Source organism: Balaenoptera borealis (genome assembly GCF_965194805.1).
Source record: "Balaenoptera borealis genome assembly, chromosome: 11".
NCBI lineage: Eukaryota > Metazoa > Chordata > Mammalia > Artiodactyla > Balaenopteridae > Balaenoptera > Balaenoptera borealis.
In genome coordinates this window covers 50945644-50962778 of record NC_138868.1, presented here as the reverse complement: position 1 = coordinate 50962778, position 17135 = coordinate 50945644, and the positions used below count along the sequence as shown (strand labels likewise).

At 43.7% G+C, this 17135-nt stretch overlaps 3 protein-coding genes across 4 annotated transcripts in view; 2 read left to right on the top strand and 1 right to left on the bottom strand.

The window, feature by feature from the left end:
- The window catches only part of RNF121 (ring finger protein 121), an 84762-nt gene extending 82916 nt beyond the window's left edge, over nucleotides 1-1846 (bottom strand). Inside the window, exon 1 of one of the 2 annotated variants that reach the window (XM_082340366.1) lies at nucleotides 1730-1846. In XM_082340366.1, the coding sequence (XP_082196492.1) occupies nucleotides 1730-1792 (63 nt within the window). In that variant the 5' untranslated portion in view covers nucleotides 1793-1846. Of the gene's footprint in view, nucleotides 1-589; nucleotides 758-1729 lie in introns of those variants that run through there. The other variant, XM_082340367.1, reaches the window with a different exon arrangement.
- Nucleotides 1847-6272: 4426 nt separating this feature from the next.
- XNDC1N (XRCC1 N-terminal domain containing 1, N-terminal like) overlaps nucleotides 6273-17135 on the top strand; it is a gene marked incomplete at its 5' end in the record, with an annotated part of 34842 nt that continues 23979 nt past the window's right edge. The window contains 7 exon segments of the mRNA XM_082343925.1: nucleotides 6273-6410; nucleotides 8852-8993; nucleotides 11036-11149; nucleotides 11152-11190; nucleotides 12321-12499; nucleotides 15959-16044; nucleotides 16287-16404. Coding sequence (XP_082200051.1) covers nucleotides 6273-6410; nucleotides 8852-8993; nucleotides 11036-11149; nucleotides 11152-11190; nucleotides 12321-12499; nucleotides 15959-16044; nucleotides 16287-16404 — 816 coding nt within the window.
- LOC309605071 (small ribosomal subunit protein eS1) lies at nucleotides 9648-10530 on the top strand. The gene has a single exon (XM_082340393.1). The coding sequence runs from the start codon at nucleotides 9685-9687 to the stop codon at nucleotides 10477-10479; it is 795 nt and encodes a 264-aa protein (XP_082196519.1). The 5' UTR covers nucleotides 9648-9684; the 3' UTR covers nucleotides 10480-10530.

The window sequence follows — 17135 nt, the reverse complement described above, 5'->3', positions numbered from 1 at the left end:
GAGCCCATGACTAACAAACCATGTATAATAACTTAAATACAGTACTTACTTTTTCAAGGCACTTTCAAATATATCTCATTGAACTACAACCAACCATAATCAACAGAAACTTAAAGCTGAAAGGGGTCTTGGAAGTCATTTCCATGACTACCCCACCTCACCAACCGAGTGGTATCCAAACATCCCTAGTCTTTAGTGACTGAAAGATATGGGTCTAAAATGTTTCTTTAAAAATCTCTCCCTGCTCTGACCACCTGCCAGTTTCTCAGTCTCCTCCCCTCCACCTTAATGTTCCCAAACAGGTAAACCAAAACCTCCAAGTCATCCCACCACCAAACAACAGTCTTTGCTTCTCAAGTCCACTTCTACTCCCTTTCTCTGGGCCTCATCCCCAATCCTCACCCCCAACACACAGCCAGGGCCTCTAAGATTCTGATCCCTCAGAGATCCCACTGGTTCCATCCCCAACAATCAATCCCCTTTCTCCTATTTCTCCCTGCTGTCCACATGCTGTCATGGGCAAAACCACAAGCACCCCTAGCCATGAATGTACCTTTGGCCTCAGAATCTTTTCCCTTTCCTTTCTCACTTTCTCTCTCTGCTTCTCAGCGCTGTCCCTTCATTCCTTCAAACTCAATGTCTCCTTCCTCCTAGTGATTTCCTTCAAGGACCACTGGTAATTGAATACACCAGTTGTTAAATGCCTGTTATGTAGGTAAAGGGGACATATACCCTTAAGAGCTCACTCTCAAAGAACTTCTAAGTCTATAAGGAGGGAAGGAGGGAGGAGGGTGGGAGGAGAGGGGAGGGGGAGGGAGAGGTTGAAGGAGGGGGGGAGAGAGGGAGAGAGAGAGAGAAAGAGAGAGAGAGAGAGAGAGAGAGAGAGAGAGAGAGAGAGAGAGAGAGAGAGAGAGGGAGAGGGAGAGAGAGAATCACTTATCCGTTAAGACTCATCTCCTCTGGGAAGCCTTCCCTAGCCCAAACTGAATTGGTCCCCTCTTCTCAGTGCCACCATTATACCTCTGATGCAATGACTAGTCTTCTTGTGCGTCTCCCACCACCATACTGTGGACTCTTCAATGGGAAGGTCCCTAGCACTTAGCCCAGGACTCGGCACAAAGGGGATACTTGATGTTTGTTAAGTGAGTGAATGGAAGAATTCCGGTATACAGTTGTCCATTCATCCATTCATTCTATCATTCGATGACCAAAACTTTACTGAGCCCACATTATGTACAAAGTTCTAGAATGTAAAGAGCTCTTACGTAAACATAACCCGAAGCTCTAATACTAGTAGATAGCACTCTTCCGCGGTCCGCGTCCCCAGCCCCTCTGCAAACCTAGACAGTCTCTTCCCTCAGTAAAACCCGGCTTTCCCTTGCAGGAGCCCACGCCCCTCCAACTCAAGCTACCTGGCGGCCCTCTAATCCTCCCAGGACCCCCACCTAATAATCCCAAATCTTAACACCCCAACCCCTCTGGCTTCTCTCCCTGTCCTCCATCTCCACCCTTGAGGTTACTGCAAGTCTTCTGCCCCACACCGCCTCCGAGTCCCTGAGTCCTGGAGTCCAGGGTACCTCAGATTTCCCCCTCCCCGCACCCGTCCCCCGTTGGCTCCTTCCCTCTCAGGATTCCATCTCTCCTAGGACCCCCACTTCCGATACCTCCCCTCCCTTCCCTTCAGTTTCAGGTTGGGTCTCTCCTCTCCTCGACTCTCAACTCTTCTTACCTCATCCAACTCCCGTTCCCCGGCAGCACCTGCTCCAACCTCCACCTCCACCACCGCCGCCATCTTCACAGCTCTCCCCCCTCCCCGCAGGCCCCGCGCGAGCCAGCTGCTTCCGCCGCTCAAGTGCTCCTAGCCAATCGGCGGTGCGGGCTCCGGCAGAGGGGGCGGGACAGCAAGATAGGCGGAGACCTGAGGCGAACTAAGAGACCATCTACCTGCTACTCACTTAAAGGTCAAGGAGGGACGGATTCCGTACACTTCTAACATTCCGCGGGGGAGCGTTCTTGGAAAATGAGAAATCGGCCTTGTATTATTTTCAGTGCAAATATTTCACCAATTTCCCCCTTTGGAGAGCCAAAGAGAAGGGTCCCTAAACCGTCTACTTTCGCGACGCTCCCTCACTCTGGGCAACAGGAGTGAAGCGTGGAGACTAAGAACTACATTTCCTAGAACGCATGGAAGCTGACCCGGAAGTTTAAATTCCGTTCTCTCTAGAGGAGATTGGAACGAGTGAAATATACATAAACCACCCGAATGTATTTTCCTGGCAATAGCACATACCTTCTTACCTCGGTGGGAGTCTCTTTCCGGAAACAGCGGCTTCTTGAGGCCCCAAAACGAATTCACGGACTTCGGGAGGCGGAAGAGTGGCGCTTCGGGTCAGAAGGCGGAGGTCAGGGAGCAGAATTGGCGGGAGAATGGGTTTGTGGCCCAGGATCTGAGGCAGCGGTGGCTCTTCGAGGTCCATTATCCCGGATGAGGGTCGTTGGGGTTGTCGATGGGGCGGGGAATGGACGAAAGGGAGGAAGGGTGACCATCAAGGAAGTGGACAGAACAGCGCATTCCGAGGAGCCGTGGAAGTAGCGGCTTAGGCTCCCGAAGCTGAGAGCTGAAGAGCCTTGCGGGACTTGCACGGCCCCCAAACTGCTTCTTAGGCTCTCACGCCTCAGGATCCACTTCACACAGCTCCGTACTCTTTCCTATGCCCACACTCTGCGTCCCCAGCTCCTACCTTTACCCTCGTCCTGTATACCTTATTCACTATGCTGCACCCCGACTTACAGCTTCCTAACTCATTTCCAACCCGCTGCCTCCTAACCAGGACTGTCAACTTTTGAGCTTCAGGGAACATTCTCACAACTCCTTTCCCCAATTCAACTCAGCTAATTCCATATTATCAAAGCATTCCTAATAATATTATCTATAAGGTAAGGTTAGTCACAGATATTTATTAGAGCTTACTAAGTGTCAGGCACTGTCCTTTGTATTTACATAAATTATTTTATTGAATCCTCTTTATTTTAATTTTTTTTTTTTAATTAAAAAAATTTTTATTTTCTTAGGTTGCTCTGGGTCTTAGTTGCAGCAGGCAGGCTCCTTGTTTGCAGCTCACGGACTCCTTAGTTGTGGCATGTGAACTCTTAGTTGCAGCATGCGTGTGGGATCTAGTTCCCTGACCAGGGATGGAACCCGTGTCCCCTGCATTGGAAGGCAGATTCTTAACCACTGTGCCACCAGGGAAGTCCCCGAATCCTCTTTACAAAAATAAAATAAAATAAAAGTACTTCTGAATACTATCCAAGTTTATATGTGTTACAAATATCTTTCAGTCATTCGTTTGTATTTTAACCTTGTTTGTGTTACCTTATTTTTCATATTTCCATCTTTGATCCATTTGAGTAAAATTTTAAAAATATGTTATGAGGTAGGGATCTGCTTTTACTTTTCTTCACATTGTGAACCGGTTTTCTTTTTTTCTTTTTTTTTTTACATCTTTATTGGTGTATAACTGCTTTGCAATGTTGTGTTAGTTTCTGCTGTATAGCAAAGTGAATCAGCTATATGTATACATATATCCCCATATCCCCTCCCTCTTGAGCCTCCCTCCTACCCTCCCTATCCCATCCCTCTAGGTGTGAACCAGTTTTCTGAACACCATTTATTACTTCATCTTTTTCTGGCAAAATCGTGCTCTATCTTACAATCAACTTAACAGGTTGTAAATTCCCATTTATATGAATCTGTTTCTGGAATCTATTTGCTTGTTTCTATAGGCCATATGTTGAAATACTGTACTTTGTAATTCTTTTCAGAGTTGGTCTCCACCTCTTTGATCTGTCTTTTTAGAATTGTCTTAGCAATTCGTGGCCCTTTATTGGTTGATGACTTTGTCGTGATTGCCAGCAACTTCTGCTGGAATTCTGATTAGAATTATGTTGACTTAATAAACTACTCTTTTTTTTTTTTTAATTTTATTTATTTTTGGCTGCATTGGGTCTTCGTTGCTGCATGGGCTTTCTCTAGTTGCAGCGAGCGGGGGCTACTCTTCGTTGCTGTGCGCAGGCTTCTCACTGCGGTGGCTTCTCTTGTTGTGGAGCACGGGCTCTAGGCGCGCGGGCTTCAGTAGTTGTGGCACACAGGCTCAGTAGTTGTGGCTCGTGGGCTCTAGAGCGCAGGCTCAGTAGTTGTGGTGCATGGGCTTAGTTGCTCCGTGGCATGTGGGATCTTCCCGGACCAGGGCTCGAACCCGTGTCCTCTGCATTGGCAGGCGGATTCTTAACCACTGATCCAGGGAAGCCCCTAAACTACTCTTTTCAATGGCTATTTATTTATGCCTACTGTGTTCCAGCATCTCTCCGAGGTGTGGGAGATGATGAGCATGACAAAAATCCATATCCTCAAAGAGCTCACTACTTAGCGGGGAGACACACAGGGTAAATAAGCTATTGCCAAAAAACACAAGAACAACAGCATATACAAGGGCAGGGAGGTCAGAAAGCACTTAATCCTTGGAGAACAACAAGCAGTTTCATGAAGTCATCTTCATGAAAAAGATTGTGTATGTCTTATTCACCACTACGTAACTTAGTACAGTGCCTGGTACCTACTAGACACCCCTCCTCCAAATATTAACTAAATGAAATATCCAAGATTGACAGCTTCAGGGTCCCCAAGCCTAGAGTGTAGTTTTGGGGCTGACTAAGTCAGACATCTGTACGTTAGTTATGAGAGATTGTGGAGTATCTCCAATATCTGGGAGAGAGTAGGAAAAATTGTTGAATGTTCAGTGAGTTCCTATAGTGGGAATAATCAGCTCTAATTCATCTAGAGGCCTAGGAGGTGACTCAGGACTCACCCTGCCATCTTCTCTCTTTGAAGCCTTGGCACCATCTTGAATATAACCTGTGACCTTTAGATGGTGTTCACTCAGATTTTGGTTACTGCTGTCACAGCAGTCTACCTCACTCTGAGCATTCCAAGATGGCTGACCTTTTGGAGCTTAATTTTTATGGTCATTCAATCATGTTCATAAATGTCATTTATGGACATTTGTTAATCTGGAACTCTATGTTTCTCCCTCTTACACTGAGGATACAGAAATAAATCAAAAATGAAACCTGTCCTCAAAGAGCTTACAGTTGGTAAAGGGACAAAAGACGCAAATCATTGTAATACAGAATTGAGAAGATGGAGCTATCACTTTGAGCGCTGAGCAGAGTAGAGGTGACATTTGAGCATCAAAGATGCATTAGATTTGACAATGGGAGAGAGAAAGAGTATGCCAAGCAGAGGCAATGGCATGAACAAAGTCTTGGAGGTGGGAAAAAATTTTTTTGGCAGGAAGGAGACAAGACCATTATGGCCAGGAGTATATCGGGGGTCATGGACTCATTTTCAGGGACCAAGTGAGTAATAAACATGAGTGAAAAGGGCACAGTATAAATGTTTGGAGAGAGATCCCACCTAAAGACATTCAGACGGCTTTAAAACCCCAAGGAATTGTTGAATCTAGGTGATGGATGCATGAGAGTTCATTATACTAATATATATATGTTTTTGCATATATTTTAAATTTTCCATAAAAAGTTTAGCAAAAGACAAAATATAAATTCCCACATGAACTTTTAAGATTAAATAAATAAACAAAACAGTGATGGGTAAAACACATCCTCTGATGAAAGGAATAACAGGAGATGAAGCAGGAAATGGACAGATCTATGTCGTAGATGCTTTGAGGGGCCAAGCTGAATTAATATTTATTAAGTACCTGCCATGTAGCAAGGGATTTTCATATGTCAGCAAGCCATTGAAGATTTGTAGTAGAGGAGTAACTTAATGAAAAGCTAATTTAGGAAGATTCATTTTATGGGAAGAAAAAAACCAAGAGACTTGTATCCCATATTTAGTTGAACATGTGTTGCACATCTTTACTATGTGCTGGACTCTAGGGATATAAAGATGAATGATTTAAGGCACAGTTCATGCTCTTGGGAGCTCATCTACATATAAATCCAACATCAACATGTTAATATATTTTTTTCTTGTACTTGCTGCTCTATCACCTTCCAGTTGTTTCGTGTTTGTTGGAATCTCATCAGCTGGTCCAGATCTGCTCCCTGATCACCACCCCACTAGCCCCATCATGGTCATCAGAAATAGTGACTGACTGATGTAAATAACTCCTATTACCACGGCTTGTTTATTTTCCTTTTATTCTCTTCTTTAGGAGTAACATGAGGATTCCTTCTCTTCTGGAAGCTGACGGGACCAAAACATAGGCAGCGCCAAAGTGGTGACAGAAAAAATCCCAGGAGAAAGCATTTTGCCTTGTACTTGGACAGCTGCTGGGTCCACCGTGGCTCCTGTGACGATTAGCCATGTGGTATCATTTTCCTCTCAGGTATATTAATTAGCAGGCATGATTTTTTTCTTGGTGACTGAAAAGATTGAAAAAAAAATAGGAGACCTGGCTCCACTTTCAGAAAACTCCCAATCCAACAGAAGAGACATTGTCCCTTCTTTGGGAGTTCAAAGTCAAAGGAGTGAAACACAGCTCTTGCCTTTAGGTTGTTCCCAGAGCAAGGCAGGATGCATAAAAGAAGTGTTCCCAGGAATTAAAGGTAAAGAAGGAAACAACCTCAGGATTCCACCCTTGTTTGGAGGCAGCTGGCAAAGCTATTGGCCCAAAGTCTATACCAGGGACCCCAGAAGGGCAATTTAGTCACTCTGTCATTGAGAGCAGGATACTCAAGGTCATCCGTGACCTATGAGAATAACATCACCACCATTAAAGGTGATCTCGGCCTCCTCCCTAAAAGTCCACTTTCAGGAAATCTCGATTATCCTGGTTAGTGCTAGATGCTGGGCCCTGGGCCCAGGACTGATCCCACGCTTTCCTCCACTGTCATCTCTCTATCCATCTCCCCCTTCTCCCCACACTTCCTCTTCTGTTACTCTAGTCTTTCTCAAGGGGTGCCGTTGACATTTTGGGTAGAAGTCTGCATTTTATAACAATATCATATGCATGGTGGGATATTTAGCATCCATGGCCTGCAGACCCTAATGGCAACAATGCTTCCTAGTCATTATGACTGTCAAAAACATCCCCACACATCTCAGAAAGACCCTTAGAGAGTCTTTAGGAACTACTATGTCAACTCCTAAGTGAAGAAAATAAAAATTATTGTTATCCTCCTTACCTACATGGTCAGCCTAAATGGTTTTCTTCATGGACTCGGCCTTATAAAATGCTAGAGGACATTAGCTATCTTCTAATATTGTGGTTTTCAAACTATACTCTTGGGGATCCATTTCCAGAAGTTGAAGGGAGGGGTCACAGTTATGTCTCCAGGCCTCCCAACCTGTGCTTTAACCAGAGCTCTGCTTTTATTTAATTTATTTATTTTTGGCTGCGTCAGATCTTCGTTGCTGTGCGCGGGTTTTCTCTAGTTGTGGCAAGCGGGGGCTACTCTTCGTTGGGGTGTGCGGGCTTCTCATTGCGGCGGCTTCTCTTGTTGCGGAGCACAGGCTCTAGGCGCACGGGCTTCAGTAGTTGTGGCTCTTGGGCTCTAGAGCGCAGGCTCAGTAGTTGTGGTGCACGGGCTTCATTGCTCCGCAGCATGTGGGATCTTCCTGGACCAGGGCTTGAACCTGTGTCCCCTGCATTGGCAGGCGGATTCTTAACCACTGCGCCACCAGGGAAGCCCTCTGTTTTATTTTTGAAAAATTTTTAAATTATTTGATAATAATAATGTCAATAATTATTTTCAAAATATTATTGAAAATATTTATTTTTGAAAAAATAAACAATCTTTAGTGTAAGATTTCAGTTAAAAGGAAGGGTTTTACTGCTAAAACAAAAAATAAGATTGAAAACCATGAGTCTAGTCTCCCCCCTTTAATTATGAAGAAATTCAGATCCAGAGCGAGAAAGTAGTTTGCTCAGGGCTTTCCACCAAACAACACCTGACTTTGGGTTGGAACTGGGAATTTTTATCTCAGTTTCGATATTGTTGTCTTTGAACAAATTACTTTCTAACCATCAGTTGTAAAAAATCTTTGCCTTTCTTATCTCATAGGGTTACTTTGAAGATAAATATCTGCGAAAGCACCTTATAAATGAAAAGAAATACAGTCAGCCCTCCAAATGTATGGGTTCCAAATCCCCAGATTCAACCAACCACAAATCAAAAATATTCAAGGGGAAAAAAAATTCCAGAAAGCTCCAAAAAGCAAAACTTGAATTTACCGCATGTTGGCAACTATTTACATAGTGTTGATACCGTATTTACAACTATGCTATATTTACAACATAGCATTTACATTATAGTAGGTATTATAAGTAATCTAGAGATGATTAAAGTATATGGGAAGATGTGCATAGGTTTTATGCAAATACTAAGCCATTTTATGTAAGAGACTTGAGCATCTACGGATTTTGACATACAGGGGGTTCTGGAACCAGTCTGGAACCAACCAGTGGTGCTTAAGAGCTCTGAATTCAGACACCTGGGAGTTCCGACTTTGGTTGGTTATTTGGTCTTGTGGCCTTGGGTAAGTTTCTGAACCTAAGCTTCTGTTTGTTGATCTGTTAACTAAGAAGCAATAATAGTAACCACCTAAAGTTGTTATGAGGATTAAATGAGGTGGTCTAGAAATTGAAGGAGAAGTAAACAATGTCTGTAAATCCCTTGGTATGTGATAGATGGACTCCTGTCTAGTGCCTTTTCTATCACATTAGGATCCTGGAAAGGTTTAGGAGTGTAGGGATCTCTCATTCATGGGCATCCTTTTTTCCTTGGGCTCAGTGAGGTTCTTGATTTTCTCCTCTCTCTGACTTAGGATCCCAGATATCCAGTGGAGAACTTGCTGAACCCAGCCAGTCAGAGGCGACCTTGGCTCAGGTGCCCTCAGGACAAGAGTGGGCAACTGAAAGTAGAGCTACAGGTGGAGAGGGCAGTGCCCATTGGCTACATTGATGTGGGTGAGTGAGTTCTCCGGGGCCTAGGAATCTCTGTGGGAGAACACAGGAGTACCATTCCCTTCCGAATGCTACAGCAACGTGTCTCAATTCAGTCTTGTTAAGCAGCCTTCATGGAACAAGCCCTACCTGGTGTGAAGGGGAGATGTGGCCCTTGCCCTTGGGGCAGGTATGTGGTGTTGGCGAACCCTATGAATGCCACTCCTTTAATTACACAACATACCTGCCTTGCTTTGATCTGAGTGGTCTTGGTGAAGCCTTAGAACATTAACAAACATAAATTAAAATGTCAACAAATAGAATCTGTATATACCTTTAACTATCAGTGTCAGGGGACTTCCCTGGCAGTCCAGTGGTTAAGACCCCATGCTTCCACTGCAGGGGGCATGGGTTCGATCCCTGGTTGGGGAACTGAGATCCCACATGCCTTGTAGCACAGCCAGTAAAAAAATAAAATTTAATTTAAAATAAATAAATAGATATCAGTGTCAGGAGGCTGCTTGGGGATGAACTGTGCAGGCTCATCCAGGAAGGCTCCATAGGAGTTTATGTGTTGAGAAGGTTGGCCTTAGAATTCTCTGGAATAGAGAATTGACAAAGACCATTGGCCTCAGCTCCATTAGGACAGAGACATGTCAGGCTCCCTAGCAAGGATTTAAGAGAGACAGAGCCTTTTGGCTCTAGGAGCAGCACTATGGTGGTCGGAAAGAACAAGCGCCTTACGAAAGGCGGTAAAAAGGGAGCCAAGAAGAAAGTGGTTGACCCATTTTCTAAGAAAGATTGGTATGATGTGAAAGCACCAGCTATGTTCAATATAAGAAATATTGGGAAAACACTAGTCACGAGAACTCAAGGAACCAAAATCGCATCTGATGGCCTCAAGGGTCGTGTGTTTGAAGTGAGCCTTGCTGATCTGCAGAATGATGAAGTTGCATTTAGAAAATTCAAGCTTATTACTGAGGATGTTCAGGGCAAAAACTGCCTGACTAATTTCCATGGCATGGATCTTACCCGTGACAAAATGTGCTCCATGGTCAAAAAATGGCAGACCATGATTGAAGCTCACGTTGATGTCAAGACTACCGATGGATATTTGCTTCGTCTCTTCTGTGTGGGTTTTACTAAAAAACGCAACAATCAGATTCGGAAGACCTCTTATGCCCAGCACCAGCAGGTCCGCCAGATCCGCAAGAAGATGATGGAAATCATGACCCGAGAGGTGCAGACAAATGACTTGAAAGAGGTAGTCAATAAATTGATTCCAGACAGCATTGGAAAAGACATAGAAAAGGCCTGCCAATCTATTTATCCACTCCATGATGTCTTTGTTAGAAAAGTAAAAATGCTGAAGAAGCCCAAGTTTGAATTGGGAAAACTCATGGAGCTACATGGTGAAGGTAGTAGTTCTGGAAAAGCTACTGGGGACGAGACAGGTGCTAAAGTTGAACGAGCTGATGGATATGAGCCACCAGTCCAGGAATCTGTTTAAAAATCAGACTTTTAATGGCGACAAATAAAAGACCTCATTTGTGATATTTTATTTCTGATCAGTCTTTTTAAATAATCTGACAATAATCAGGTGTTCTGATTTGATAGTAATGTGGTGAATTTTTCTGACCTTTTGTGTGGATTTTATTCACTGCTCTTGGTTACTAAGTAGCTGAGAAAGGGTAGTGATCTGTTTTCAACTGGAATGGTCTGGACATGTTAGAGATGGTGAATAAAAGGAAACACTTTCTTTAAAAAAAAAAAAAAAAGAGAGACAGAGTTTAGCACTGCCCACCAGAGCCAGAGGACAGGGAAGCAGCGAGTCTCTTGGGTCAGGGAAAGGTTTCTGGCTGGGAGGAACACGGTGAGCCTTCACTTAGTGGGCTGAGGTCTCGTCCCACTTCAGTTACTGGCTCACCGTGTTGCTCGACCTCTCTGGGCTTCCATCTAGCTCTAGAATGGAGGAGTGTCCTCTTCCCACCAATTCCCTTGTGTGCAGTCAGGGGATCCCCTGTCATCCCATCACCCTTAATTTTCTCACAACCTTTTGTCCCCAGGTAACTGTGGCCGTGCTTTCCCGCAAATTGATGTGGGTCGTTCTTCCTGGTCCCTGGACAGACCTTTCGTTACCCTGCTCCCTGCAGCCATGCTAATGTCCCTGGCTGATTCAAAGCAGGGAAAAACCGCTCAGGGAACCGCATGTTTAAAGATGGTAAGGAGGACCGCTCAGGGAACCGCATGTTTAAAGATGGTAAGGAGGGCAAAAGCAGGAAGGGGAGAGAGTGATGATGAGAAAGAGAGACGCAGGACTATAGAGGGCTGTACAAGCTGGAAGGTGTATATTGTGGGAGGGAGCCTATGCAGGGGCTTACTTACATCTGTGGGAGGGATAGTGTAGTGAATGAGTGAACCACTGTGTGGTATGTCTGTGTGTGAGTTCCCTGTGATGACAATACATGACAGTTGGTGACATTTATGAGCTATGATTTATATTTACACATAACATGTGATTCAATGAAGCCAGATGTAGAACCCACATTTGTGATTAGTGTGTTTGTATAAATGTGTATGAGTGTGAGAGAAGGATAAATGTTTCTGTAAGTGGGAAGGCTATATGATGGTTATAGTTATGTAGCGTACAGTGTTTCTTGAGTCCTGTTCTATGCAGATCTCTGTGTTCACTGGGCATGGTACAAGAAACATAAGATCTGATTCCTGGCCTCTAGGGACTAGAGTCTAGTAAGGATTTGTCTGAGTTTAAATTGGAGGCATTTGTAATGTTGTGAAAGAGGAGTGATGTGGGATACGAGGTGGGAGAGATGAGGTACTACTAGAGAGTGCTGGGAATTGAAGATGAGAAGGGTTTGTAGTACCAGTATGTGATCCTGTGAGCCATTGTGTAGGGCGTTTAGTGCTGTGAGGGAGGTTGAGGTCTCTTGGTCCAGGAAGGGTAGATGTAGCTCAGCTAATCCACTGGGCAAGTGGTCACCCCAAACCCCAACCTACAGATACCCCCTGTTAAAACAAGATATTGATAAGGTCCCTGGCGAGGTGTAGACTGAGGAAGCACTCACGCTGGGAACAGTGTGGAACTGTGACAGAGGAGTGATGGTAGGAAGGCAAGGCACTGGGTCTGAGAGGGCCCTGACTGGCCTGTGTGGCACTGCCAAACCCTGAGCACCCGGGCCTGGGGGAGGAACGGCCTCCATTCTTCCTTGGGGTGGAGTTTACTCTATGTAGTCCCAGTCCTTTCTTTCCTCTCCTCAGTATTGACCTCGTCATCTCTCCCTCCCATTCATGTGTTTCCTTTCTCCCTCATTTTCTTTCTCTTTTCTCCTTGAGATGACTTCCTGGCTCCAGCCTCAGGTGAGTCATGGGATCAACTTCACCTGACCTGCTCCCAACCCTTCACACATCATCAGTCCTTTGGCCTGGCCTTCCTGTGGGTGTGTTCCTCTCTGGACACCTTAGATGACCCTGTGGTGGGTCCCTCAGCCCCTGTGAGCTCGGGGCTGAGCCAGGTATGTACCATGGTGGAGCAAGGACTTAACATTTTCCCACCCTTTTCAGTTTCTGGTTAGGAAGCTGGTGCTTGATTGAGGGATAGACACACATCCACACACATACATTCAAATACGAACATAAATGGGCTTGCTGCCCTTTCTTACAGGTAGGCGTGAACTCTTCTTCTCTTTCACACATGGAAGAGTCAAGTAAGTGAGCCTTTGATACGGTGTACACAAAGCTGTTGGACCATTTGTTCTGTAGCCCTAATGAAATTCTTTTGGGATTCAAACTTCATCTCCTACTTTATTTCTAGGTTCCTGGGGACTATAGCTTTCATCAGACTTTTCCTTCCAGCACCTGAAAGCCCCAGGGCTCACTTACAGTCCCTCTGTCATTGTTGTCCCCTGGCCCACCTGGCTAGCACAGCCGGCTGCATTCTTAGATATGTGCTCTGCAATTTCATTTGTTCCCCTGCTTTCTCTCCCTGTACAATACACATATCCTCCTAAGAGAAGATGTGTGGGTTTCTGACTGTGTATAGGTATAGATGGATAGGTATCTGGTGAATTGACCTCCTCTTTTCTTAGCCAGTTTTCTAGTTATTTTTTCTTCTTCCTAAGCCTATTCTGACTCCTCCTGCTTTCTTGTCACTTATGTCTCCATTCATCTTTCCAAGCCAGTACGCTCCACCATAATTCACTCACAAACAAATCTGAAGATGTAGTCACACAAGGCTAGAGTCACAGAGTTCTAGAGATGAAAAAATACTTAGAGATCATCAAGCCCCAAGCACCTCATTTTATATCTCAGATAGGGAAATGTACATATTTTAATTGACACAGTGAGTCAGAGCAGCGTAAGGACTGGAACCAGCCCTCCTGCCATTACACCACAGCGCTTCCTGTGCACACAGTACATTTTTCAGAAGCTTCAAACACTTGACAGAACCAAAAGAATTTTGATTCCCAAGAGTGAACCTCACAGGTGTCACTTCTGTTGAGGTTACTGAAACAAACAAGAGACCGAGCTTTGGGAAGAGAAAATGGAGTTGGAGCAGAGGAGGAGGAGATGCTTTCGTAGCACAGCCGTGGGAGAGACCCAGAGCGCCGAGACAAAGTAAAGCCTGAGATTTACTCTTAGTCTGAGATTCACTCTTCCGTCATGGGAAGGGCTGAAAATGCAAAAGGATCAAAGGAGGCAGTTCTTCGTGCTCTGCCAGGTTCTGATACTGTCCCAGTGTGTTCCGGAGCTTTGTGGCCCTGGCTGTTCAGTAAAGTGGAAGCTCTGTGAGATTAGGGACCTGTTTGTCTTGTTCCATAGGCATTCCTGGCAGCAAGGACAGTGCTTAGAACACGTAGGCTTTCTAATATAAATGTTTATTATATAAATGACCTTTAGAGGGGAGTGGTAGATAGGGTCACCATAAAATTTATCATCCAAACTGAGATACTTCGAGAGCAAAAAAGAGTGCTATTAATAATTATACCAAGACAACAGACCTAAAGCAGGATGTCCTGGGCAAACTAGGACATTAGGTCTCCTTAATTATAGGCTAAATAAAGGCTTCCTAGAGTCTTTCCATTCTGGCCATCTAAATTACCCTGCACCTTTAGGACCATGGTGGGATCAAGCAGGAAGGAAGTCAGCAACTCCAGAGCCATAATGTCAGGCATTGAACAGCAAGAGCAGAATGACACACATTGCAGGTACCTCACTGAAACCACAGGGAGAGGAGATCCTGAAACATTTCTACAAGAGAGGATTCATACATGGAAGTGAATTGATGGCACTCAGTTTTATAATTTAAGATGTATAAAATGCCATAGGCTTTTTTCTAATGTGTCATTCTAATGGTATATTATAGTGAAAGCATAACATAAGGCTTATAACCCTGTGAGGTAAGGTCTTTCATGATCATTGATTTTTCAGTTAGGAAACAGAAGCACAGAGAAATGTAGTGGGTGTCCCATGTCACTGCCAAATAAGTCTTGGACTGGATTTGAACCCAGGCCACCTGACTCCACTTAGCCTGTGCTCAGAAGCTCAATTCCTGATGCTTAGTCTCATTTATAGTTAAGATTAAATAAACCATCTTTACACACCCATCTAGTTATCCTTTCTATTAGTATTCACTCTGAAATTTATAAGACTAGGTAAAAAAAAAAAAAAAAAAAAAACCTGGAAAATTAAATAAAATATTTTAAAATTAATGTTAGGTCCAAGATGAGATTGTAATGGTATATTAGAAAATTGTAAACTGTGAATGTGAATAAAAATACTACTTCTCAAACTTGCAAAATGAAATCAAAGTCATGCTTTACAAGAAAAACATTTACCTATAAAAGAATATGTGAGGGAATTCCCTGGGGGTCCAGTGGTTAGGACTCTGCAGTTTCACTGCCAAAGCCCGGGTTCGATCCCTGGTCGGGAACTAAGATCCCGCAAGCTGCGCGGTGCGGCCAAAAATAATAATAATAATAATAAAATAAATAAAAGAATCTGTGATAGAAGCAGAGCTGAAAAATAAAGGAAAAAATTTTAATTTTTTAAATTCAAGGGAAAAAAGGAGATTTGGAAAAATAAAAAAGGAAAAAGCCACTGATGAACTGACACAGATAAATTGAATTTTGACAAAGAATTAAGAAACTGTAGCATACCACATGAATAAAATCTATGTAGAAATGATCTAGTGCATGATTATTGCTCACAGACATTTCTGGAGTTAGAAGCAGAAAGTTTATAAAAATGCCTGTGATAGTTAGATAAAGTGACTGATGCTAGAAAGAGACGTGATATCTATATGCACATCTTTTTATAGATGGCTAGAAGTGGTGGCTAAAATTGGTAGGATTTTAGTTGCAGGTGGACAAAATTGTTCACAAAATAAATCCTACTGGAATTTAAACAATATGAAAAGAGAAGAATGACTAAAATATCCCCAAAAGTTCAAAATAGAACTATTTTTAAACATAAAGAAATATGTATGTGTGTATAATTTGCTTCTCTCACTAAGGTGTATAAGGATGAGTGATTTTCGTACCTATGTGAATCAATTTTATACATGTACAATTTACATATGTACAAATTTTTTACAATATGTGTATGTGTGTGTCAGTATATATATATATATATATATATATATATATATATGCTTTCAAAAATTTGCACATGATATCAGTCCCATAGCCCTGTTTTTCCCAATAGCTTGTGTTCTTTTGTCTCGGGGTGTTTCAGGATCACGACAAAACCCTTAGCATTGGGGAACTAAGTACACAAAATCACCAACTCTCACATCTTAGAGCTGGAAGAGAGTGTACACACACAAGCCAAGGTGCCTCGTACAAGTTATAGCAGATACACTACTCATTAACTAAGCTGAAGTCCTGACTTTGGGAGTATCCCTGGCACTAGGAGGCAGTGTCCCCTGGTGGTGAATGTCTGTACTTCATATTTCTCCATTTTCTTCTCCTCAGGGCTCTTCTGATGCTCAGAAGTCTGGTCCCAACCCCTGGCTGGCTAATCCTTCCACCTGGAGGACATTCTTCCCAGATCCCCAAACGTACGTAGCTGCCAGAATGGAGATCTCTCTGCTACTTCTCAGTTCTTTCTCCTGGAAGAGAAAGGCTTCCAAGTCACTCACAGGCATACAGGCCCTGCCTGGGTTCTCCAATTAATTACATATTCTAGGCCTAACCCCATCTGTATATCAAACTGGCTTTCTTGGTTAGATGCCACTGACCTGGGTGAGCAGAATGGAGTCTGTGTTCTGAATGAAGCCAAGTACTCCCTGTTTCCCTGCAGGACCACCAAGGAAATTTCAGAGCTCAGGAATATCCTAAAGCAGCTGCAGCCAGGGACTTCAGGGTGTTCAGCCTGCATGGTGCTTTCAGCTGCCCCCAAGGCACCTCCAGCCCGTGTGGTAAGCCCAAAACACAACCATGCAGAACCAGGTCCCGGTCATCGGGACAGCACAGGCGAGGCCCCATGACCTACCTCTGGCTCCTTACTTCCCTCAGCACCCTGCTTCCTCCCTGAATCCATCGTTGCTACACAAGGATGGCTCACAAATGGGAATTCAAATGGGAGAAAAGACAGTTGTCAGCGTCTTGTTACCAGAAGAAAAATCAAATACTGTATAGTAATTGAAAGAGCAAGGAACCAAGAGTCCTTATCTCTTTGGGCCTCAAATCTCTCATCTTCAAAGTGAAAGAATTAAACCAAATAGTATTTAGGCCTCTTGCAGTATCAATGTTCTGTGATCACCTCAGAAGGGCAATTAAGTTGGAACAGTGGTATGTGGAGCTTATTGGAGAAATAAAGTAGGGGAGTAATGTGGTTTCATCACAGAGGAAGAAAGGATTAAACATTTTGGAGTTCCTACTTTGCACCAGACATTGCCAGGCACTTTTACTAACTTTATCTATTTAATGTTCACAACAAACTCATTTTACAAAAGAATCTGAGGTTCAGAGAGGTTACATACTGAGTCACACAGCTAATAAGTGGCAGAGCCAGGATTTGAACCCCAGAGTTCTTGTCCTTTTCATTATTCTAGACAACAAGAGAGAGGAAACAAGTAGCAATCTCAGTGAAAACCCTTGGTTTCACTCATTGCTTCATTGGGAAAATTTTTTTAAAAGGAGTGGTTTA

What these genes read in the sequence shown, in the direction of transcription:
- LOC309605071 (XM_082340393.1), top strand. Translation starts at nt 9,685, where the DNA reads ATGGTGGTCGGAAAGAACAAGCGCCTTACGAAAGGCGGTAAAAAGGGA.